The following is an 8,339-nucleotide window of genomic DNA, read 5'->3' on the forward strand; positions in this document are numbered from 1 at the left end:
AAAAGAACCACTTTTGAAAAAAACAAAAACTGGCAGTACCATATTCTGAGAATTCTAAACTGATGGGAAACCAGGGAAAATTACTGTTTTTTGTTTTTTTGTTTTTTTTTTTGGTATTCTGCCTGTAGTACAAAACAAACTTCAGTAAGAAAAACTTTAAATAGTAGTGGTGGTCGGGAATATGACAAACCCATGGAGATATTTTTCTATTTGTTTTTTTGAGACAGGTTTCTGAACTAGCTCTGTAGACCAGGCTGGCCTACAGAGATCTCAGAGATCCACCTGCCACTGTCTCCTGAGTGCTGGGATTAATGGTTTGGGCCACCATCGCCCGGCAAACCCATGCAGATCTTAAGAAATGAAATTTAAGGAAACTCAAAAAACTATGGCCAAGTCAGGTGTGGTGGCTCATACCTATAGTTCCCAACACTTTAAAGGCAGAGAGGCTGGAGGCTCACTCTTCGAAATTAGTTTAGTCTCTTCATCAAATTCCAGATGTTATAGGGAAATCCTGTCTACAAAAAAACCAAACGCCTTTAGTCCATGGGCTCGGGAGTCAGAAGCAGATAAGATTTTTGAGTTCGAGACCAGCCGGGACTACATAGTGAGTTCCAGGGCTACAGAGTAATACCCTACCTTTAAGAAAAGGTAGCAAACCGAAGGAACAAACCCCAAGAAACCCCAACTCTTAGAAGCAGAATTTATAGCCACAAAGCCGGCCTCGCCCGTAGCCCCGCCCCTCCGCCTGCCCCGCCCACTACCTGCCTCTCCGCCTGCGGCCCCGCCCCCCAGCTTGAGAGCTCTAGGCCGCCATTTCCGCGTTTCAAGTCGGACGAGCACGTCCAGGCCTGCCCCGGAGCGCGTAAGTCCTTACGCACGCGCCGCCCACGTCCAGCTTGCGTGAGCGGAGGCGGTCAGTTCCAATAATGCCCCGGAAGGCAGCTAATCAAGAGGAGGCGGCAGGAGAGCCGGGTCCTGGAGAGATGGAGGCCGAGCGGCCGCTGCCGGTGCTGCGCTCGGTGAACTCGCGCGAGCCCTCTCAGGTCATCTTCTGCAACCGCAGCCCGCGCGTCGTGCTCCCCTTGTGGCTCAACTTCGACGGCGAGCCTCAGCCATACCCGACGCTGCCTCCGGGTACCGGCCGCCGCATCCACAGCTACCGAGGTACGAACCGTGCGCTAGGCCGCAGGTGCTGTAACAGGCCCGGTGCGTTCTTTCTAACCCTGAGCACTTTGTTCCTACCCAATGTTTTTACCTGGTCTCTACCTGTGCTTTCGGCCGCGGTGTCCCCAGTTCCCGGTCCGGTTCTGCATCCGAAGTCTTGACTTCGTGGTGACAACCTGGAGGGGCACAAATGTATGAACAGACAAGAGTCAGCCCGTGTCATAATTGCTGCGATAGGAACCGGGCTGAGAGGGTTGTGAAAGTGTGGGCAGAGTGCGGGTGCGTTCTGGTAAGGAGTACGCCACCCAGAAGAAAGTGAGTAGAATTAAGAGCCAGCCGAGGGAGGTGACAGTTGTGGGGGGGTGGGGGGAGATCGCCTACGGGAACTGGAGTCTTGGCCCAAGACTGGTATATATGGGATACTGGGTTGAATTCCTGACCCTGCTGCCTCCACCACTGAATGCCGGGATTTCAGGTTTCTACCGTGTGCGCTTATTAACCGTACCACAGTTAGTGAAGAAAAGTTCCATCAAGGTCCTGCCTAGATGGTTATGAAGAGCAAGTGAAGCTCAGGAGGCCAAGACAGGAGATTGCAGTGAGTTTGATGCCTACCCAGCAAGATTGCATCTTAAACAAAGATAGACTTCGTGTGATGTGGAATTGTAGACCAGGTTTGCGTCTCACTCAGAGAGAGACCCGATTTCCTCTGTCTTCTGAAAACTGGGATTAAAATAAAGACCTTTGTCACTAAGCCCAGCTCCTACTGCTCTTTGCAGAGTTTGGTTCCCAGCACCTGTGTGAAGCAACTCACAAGTTCCTTGTAACTCCAGCTCCAGGGATCTGATGTCCTAAATACCTGCAATCACGTGAAAAAAGGAAACACAATTTTGACCAAGCAAACTGTGGTGGTTTGAATAGGAATGGCCGTCATAGGCGCATGTATTTGAATGCCCAGAGAGTGGCTCTATTTGAAAGAATTAGTGAGATGTGGCCTTGTTGGAGGAAGTCTGTCACTGCTGTGGGCTTTGAGGTTTTAGAAGCCCAAGACAGGCCCAGACTCCCTCTGCCTGCTGCCTGTGGATCTGGATGTAGAACTCTGAGCTTCTTCTCCGCATCATGTCTGTCTGGACGCCAGCATGCTTCCTCCAATGCTGACTATGGACTGAACCTCTGAAACTGTAAGCCAGCCCCAATACTGTAAGAGTTGCTGTGGTCTTGGTGTAGAGCATTGAGACACCACAAACAAAAAACCTGGGGCAGCCTTCTTGCCTCAGCCTCTTGAGTCCTGGGATTTCACATGCGAACAGAACCATTTACTTTTCATACCCCATACATCCAGGGAGGCTCTTGAAGGCATTCTCTCTTGATTGTGGTACATTTAATAGACTCATGCAGTTGAGCATGGTGCTACAAACTTGAAGCAACATGGGAGAACAGGGTGGAGGCAGGATGATTAGGAGTTCAAGCCAATCTGGGCTACATGATACCCTGGTTTAAGAACATACGATAAGATGAAATAAACTAATGCTTCTCAAATTATCTTTATGATATATAGAGGAGAGAAGAAATTTCTTAGATGTTTGTAATGCAGCACTTTTGCTTTTTCAGTGCTAGTGATGGAACCCAGGGCTTTTCATATGGTAGGCAAGCATCTGTCAAGCTCTAGTCTACTTTGTTTCCCTTAAGGGTATGTCTGTGTCATGTATATGATGTGCTTATAGAAGCCAGGCGAGGGTCTCTGATCCCCAGAAACTGTAGTTACAAAGGGTTGTTAGACACTGTGTGGATGCTGGGAACCAAATCTTGGTCCTCTATAATAGAGTGACAAGTGCTCTTAACCATTGAACCATCATCTCCCCAGCCCCTACTTGTTTTGTTTATTTTTTGTTTGAAATAGGCCCTCAGCATGTAGCAGTCTGTCTTTTATACCAAACTTCTAATGTTGGATGAGGAAGAACACAACAAGAATCAATTTCTGTAGTCTACTATTTTACTTGTTAAATTTTGTGTTAGACAAGATTTATCTGTGCCTGATTTTAACTTTTTTTGGAGTGCCGGGGTTGGTTACTGCTAGGAATTGAACCTAGGCCCTCACTCAGGCTAGGAAGGTACTCTACCATTGTGCAGTATTTCCAGTCCTGTGTCTAATTTTATATAAAAAGAATTAAGGCAGGTATGATGGTGCATATCTGTGATGCAAGTGTTAATGAGGCTGAGGCAGTAGGATTACCATGAGTTTGGGACCAGCCTGAGCTACACAATGAGACCCTGTCTCAACAAAGTTTTTCTTGGGTTTGAGCTGGGTTTCTAGTTAGTGATAAAGCACTTCCTGTCAGGTGGGAGGCCTGGGATTCAGTGCCTAGCAAAACAAAACACCCATTAAGTCTTCAAGGAAGTTTGTGTCATGAAAGATTGCTGTATTCTCCCAGGCAGACTTATTTCTAAGGTTTGCCTCCTTTCCTTTGATGCTGAACCTACCCTCTTTCTAAAAGTGAAGGTATAAATCTACACTTCAAGGTGCAGAGATTTTGGCAATTGCAGCAATAATCTAGATGAACTTAGAAATGAGAACTTTTCCATCACCATGAAGATCCTTCCTGCCCCTTCTCACTCAGCCCCTTCCAGAGTCAAGCCCTTGTCTATTTTTCAAGTTAGTTTGTCTGTTCTTACCCACAAGTCTTTCTATGGCCTTTTGGTTGGAGACAGGGATTCCTTTTGTAGCTCTGGCTGTCCTAGAACTCCCTCTGTAGACCAGGCTGGCATCAAACTCACAGAGATCTGCCTGCCTCTGCCTTCCTAGCACTGGGATTAAAGGTGTGTACCACCACCACCAGACCCTTTCTATAGCCTCCTAAAGTCAGTGCCCTACTTTTACATCTCCTGGGCTGGAGACCCAGTGGCCTCTCACATCTTGAAGTATGTGGTGAGATTGCCAGCGCTTCCTTGCCCTAGATGTACTTTCCCACCATGGTTGCAGAGCACAGGCATGGACTTTCTTCTGTCTGTCTTTTTGCAGGCAGTATGTCATCTCTCTTCGTCCTGCTTTCTCATGGGTAAGGGATCATCATTCAGGGGAAATGCTGTTGTCATGCTCCTCTTTTAGAAGGGCTTTGTTAGAACATTAAGCAGAGCAAGAGGCAAGTGTTTCATGTGACGTGGGGTAATAAACAGGTGACTTACTCAGACCAGAGTGACTTCTTAACATTCTTTGCTTGTATTGACAGGTCATCTTTGGCTCTTCAGGGATGCGGGGACTCATGATGGACTTCTGGTTAACCAAACGGAACTGTTTGTGCCATCCCTCAATGTGGATGGACAGCCTATTTTTGCCAACATCACACTGCCAGGTTGATATTCAATCTTAACATTTTTTCTTCTTTTAAAATAGGATCTAGCTTTCTGACCCAGGTTGTCCTGGAACTAAGTAGCTCATACTGACTTTGAATTTAAAGAAATCTTCCTGCCTCAGCTTCTCGAGAGCTGGATTACAGGCCTCAGTCACCACATGAGCTCAGTCTTTGAAAAAGGTATGGGTGAGCATTGTAATGAGAAGATAGGTCATTGAAGTGGGATGGAGGTAGGCAGGGTATCTAGCCTTTTTGGGTGTGGGGGTTGATTTTTCGAGACAGGGTTTGTATTGTTTTGGAGCCTGTCCTAGACCTAGCTTGATAGACCAGGCTGGCCTTGAACTCACAGAGATTCACCTGCCTCTGCCTCCCAAGTGCTGAGACGAAAGGCTTGTGCCACCCATGCCTGGAATGACAGGGTGTCTCTGTTTAACAGTCTTGGATGTCCTGGAACTCGCTTTGTAAGCCAGGCTGGCCTCAAACTTACAGATTTGCTTGCCTTTGCCTCCCAAGTGCTGGGATCAAACACACCACCACACCTGGCTGCTATCTATAGCCTTTTTATGTTATCCTCTACCATGGATGAAATTATTTCTCTGTCCTGTGTTGAATAAAGATGTTTTTCAGAGGCACTTTGAGCTCCTAAGAAGTTGGCTAAATCAAGGTGTCTCCTTGTAGGATTGTGACACCCTTTGTTTCCTTGGTCTTATAACAGATTTGTGCCCTGGAATCCCAGAACAAAGGGAGAGTAAGCTAGAGCCCTGTGATCCCAGCTACTCAGGAGGCTTGGGCAAGGGGATCACAAGTTCAAGACTAGCCTACAGAGCAAATTTAAGGCCAGTCTGAACGACTTAATGAGACCCTGTCTCTAAGTGGAAAGTAAAAAGAATGCTGGGGCTGGGTATGGTGGTCATGCCCTTACTCCCAGCATTTGGGAGGCAGATAGAGCTCAGTTCTAGCCAACCTGGCCTACACAAGAGAGACCCAGGACAGCTAGAGCTAGATGGTAAAATCCTTACTCAGGGCAAGTATCAAACAAACAAACAAAAGTATAATCAGAAAAGGGACTTGAGTTAAAGAGTTAAATTTTGCCATATATGGCAGTGAGTCCCCTGGTGACTTTATTTTATTTGAGAGGATCTCATGTTTACCAGGCTGCTGACCTCAAGCTCAGGATGAGGATGACCTTGAACCCCTAATATTTCTGCTGAATTACAGGCATATACTACCATGCCTCATTTTATGTGACAGTGGGGATTAAACTTAGAGATTTGTGCCCTCTTCCAGCTGAGCTAGATCTCCTATTAGTCTGTTGTGAGTGTGCTTGTGCAGGGTTATCACACATTATGGGTGTAGAAGGCAGGGGTCAACCTCAGATGTTATTCCTCCAGTTGCCTACCTTAATTTTTGAGACAGGGACTTTGCGTGTCCTGGGATTCACTGGTTAGGCTAGAGATGCTGACCAGGGAGCCCCAGGGATCCACCTTTCTGCTGCCCCAGCACTGGAATTGTAAGCATGTGCCACCACCATTCCTGGCTTTTACTGGCTTTTTGCTTGCAGGCCTGTCTCCCTGGCCTCCCTGGCCTCCCCACCCTGTTTTTCCCCCTGAGGCAATGTTTGACTATAGCCACAGCCATCCTGGTACTTACAGAGATCCACCTGTGTCTACCTCCTGAGTGGTTGGATTACAGGTGTATACTTGCTCTGTGGAGAAAGGCTTTGGTTCTGTATCTGTGGCGGAGCTGAAACTCTATATGCAGAGCAAACTTCCACCATTTTTTTTTCTGTCTGTTTCTCTGGAGTGCTAGGATTATAGGCTTGTACCGTCATGCCTAATTTATTATGTTATTTTAATTTTGTTTATTTTATTTGAGACAAGGTCTCACTTTAATTACCCTGGCTCACCTGGGACTTATATATTTTGTAGAGCAGGCTAGCTTTGAATTTAGAGAGATCTTGCCCCAGGCTCCTGAGTGCTGTAGTTACATGTATGAGCCACTCTGTCCTACCCTCCTGTGAGTTCAAATAGCAGTGGTTCCCCTACACCAAGTACATACTGTCTTGGTCATCTGTTGCCATGTGAGACTCACTCCCAAACTAACAAGACCATTCATTATATTTGTAAACTCTCCAGTCTGGCTGATTATTTTGCTTACTGTTAGGACCTGATGCAGCGGTCTCCTGTAGATAGTTGCCTAAAGCTGGGCCTCTTAAATGACATTTTGAGACCTTGTCTCTTTTCAGCAGGGTAACCCAGAGCTCCTAGGAATGGACAAACAGATATTGCTGGTCCTGCTTAAGACTTAGGCCCTGAGTTACCAGGGTCACTTCACATTTGGTTAGTTGAAAAAAAGCTCAGGCCCAGGCCACTTTCATGAGCCAGTTGTGAGTGCTGTGAGACCCGAAGTGACCCCATCACACGTGTTCCACTTTTTAGTTTACCTTACAGTGCGATTCACAAGGTAAATGTAATTGTTGGTTGGTTTCCTGTCCTTGCAGTTTATACCCTGAAAGAGCGGTGCCTGCAGGTTGTACGAAGCCTGGTCAAGCCTGAGAACTACAGGCAGCTGGACATCGTCAGGTCGCTCTATGAAGATTTGGAAGACCACCCAAATGTGCGGAAGGACATACAGCGGCTGACCCAAGAGCACTTTGAAAATCAGCCCCTGGCAGAGGAGCCTGAGGGAGTCCATTGAGATTAGTGGTCCTGAATTCCAGCTTTGATGGTTCTGAGTCTTAATCTGCACATAGGACAGATCACTTTCTTTCCATTTTACAATGTTTCATTCATTCTCGGAGTAAAGTATACTCCATTGTGTAAAAGAAAGTTAACATCGCTGGGCTTTGTGGTGCTTAGGATAAACATCACAAAATGCCACGAGTCTGCCCTTTATAGAAGCACTCATCAGAAGGGTTTTCAGTTTGCTTCCTTTCTGTGTAAGGGTGTTTGTATAAGCTCTCCAGCCGGGGTTGCACTGCACCCTTTAATTTGGAAAATGCAGTAGCACTTGAACAGTGGGCACCCGCCTCCTGCTTCGGGAAGGCTGAGAAGGCCCCACCCAGGCAGGGATGGATGTTTTGAGGCCCAGTGCCTAATGTGCCAGGAGTCTTCAGCCTGGAATGTTGGATGAACAGACCATCGGCTGCATGATGGAAGACTTTGGAGGGTCTGTCTTCTTGTCTGAGAAAGGCCTTAAGGGTACAAGTAAAGGAGCAGCTTAGTGTCCTGTGTTTAGAAAGAACCTACCCCCCCCCCCACCACCACCCTTCAGGCAGGGTATTTCTGTGTGACTTTAGAGCCTGTCCTGGAACTAGCTCTTGTAGACCAGGCTGGTCTCGAACTCACAGAGATCCACCTGCCTCTGCCTCCCTAGTGCTGGGATTAAAGGCGTGCAGCACCACTGCCCAGCTGAAAGAACGTTTTCTAATTTTCCATGTCTCAGCACTTTCTACCTTTTTGTTGTTGTTTTTATTTTGAGACAGTGTTTCTTGTAGCCTAGGCTAGCCTCAGTCACTCAGTAGGTGGTACTAGTTTTGAACTTAGGAGCACATGTGTGCACCATGGCCTGCTCTGCCCTTCTGTCATTTTGAGACAGTCAGGGTCTCATACTGAAGCCCTGTGTGGCCTTGAAGTCGTCCATTCTGGCACTCTTCTTTTTGAAGCAGATGAGCTTTTCATAGTCACTGTCACAAGTGTTTTGTGACTTGACATCTACACAGACAGAAAAGAATAGTCCTGTGTTTAATCTGTCTGTGAGTAAGCTGCTGCCAGGAATGGGAATTTCTGTTGCTTTCTGTTAACTCCTGGCATTCCAGTTGGGCTCTGT

At 47.1% G+C, this 8,339-nt stretch overlaps 1 protein-coding gene across 2 annotated transcripts; it reads left to right on the forward strand.

The window, feature by feature from the left end:
- The first annotated feature begins 840 nt into the window (after positions 1-840).
- Positions 841-7,345, forward strand: Vhl (von Hippel-Lindau tumor suppressor). Of its 2 annotated transcripts, none has more exons than XM_051203627.1 (3): positions 841-1,164; positions 4,389-4,511; positions 5,227-5,359. In XM_051203627.1, the coding sequence occupies exons 1-3, from the start codon at positions 927-929 to the stop codon at positions 5,355-5,357; spliced, it is 492 nt and encodes a 163-aa protein (XP_051059584.1). In that variant the 5' UTR covers positions 841-926; the 3' UTR covers positions 5,358-5,359. The 2 variants fall into 2 exon arrangements, with proteins under 2 accessions (XP_051059584.1, XP_051059583.1); XM_051203626.1 differs by lacking the exon at positions 5,227-5,359 and adding an exon at positions 7,012-7,345 and having other exon boundaries at positions 860-1,164.
- The last annotated feature ends 994 nt before the right edge of the window (positions 7,346-8,339 follow it).

The sequence above is a fragment of the Phodopus roborovskii genome, unplaced genomic scaffold (assembly GCF_943737965.1).
Source record: "Phodopus roborovskii unplaced genomic scaffold, PHOROB, whole genome shotgun sequence".
Classification (NCBI taxonomy): domain Eukaryota; kingdom Metazoa; phylum Chordata; class Mammalia; order Rodentia; family Cricetidae; genus Phodopus; species Phodopus roborovskii.

Excerpts from the sequence above, each read along its gene's own strand:
- Vhl (XM_051203626.1), top strand. The coding sequence starts at position 927 with ATGCCCCGGAAGGCAGCTAATCAAGAGGAGGCGGCAGGAGAGCCGGGT. Across the intron at positions 1,165-4,388 it reads CCGCATCCACAGCTACCGAG|GTCATCTTTGGCTCTTCAGG; the intron begins GTACGAACCGTG and ends TTGTATTGACAG. Across the intron at positions 4,512-7,011 it reads TGCCAACATCACACTGCCAG|TTTATACCCTGAAAGAGCGG; the intron begins GTTGATATTCAA and ends CTGTCCTTGCAG.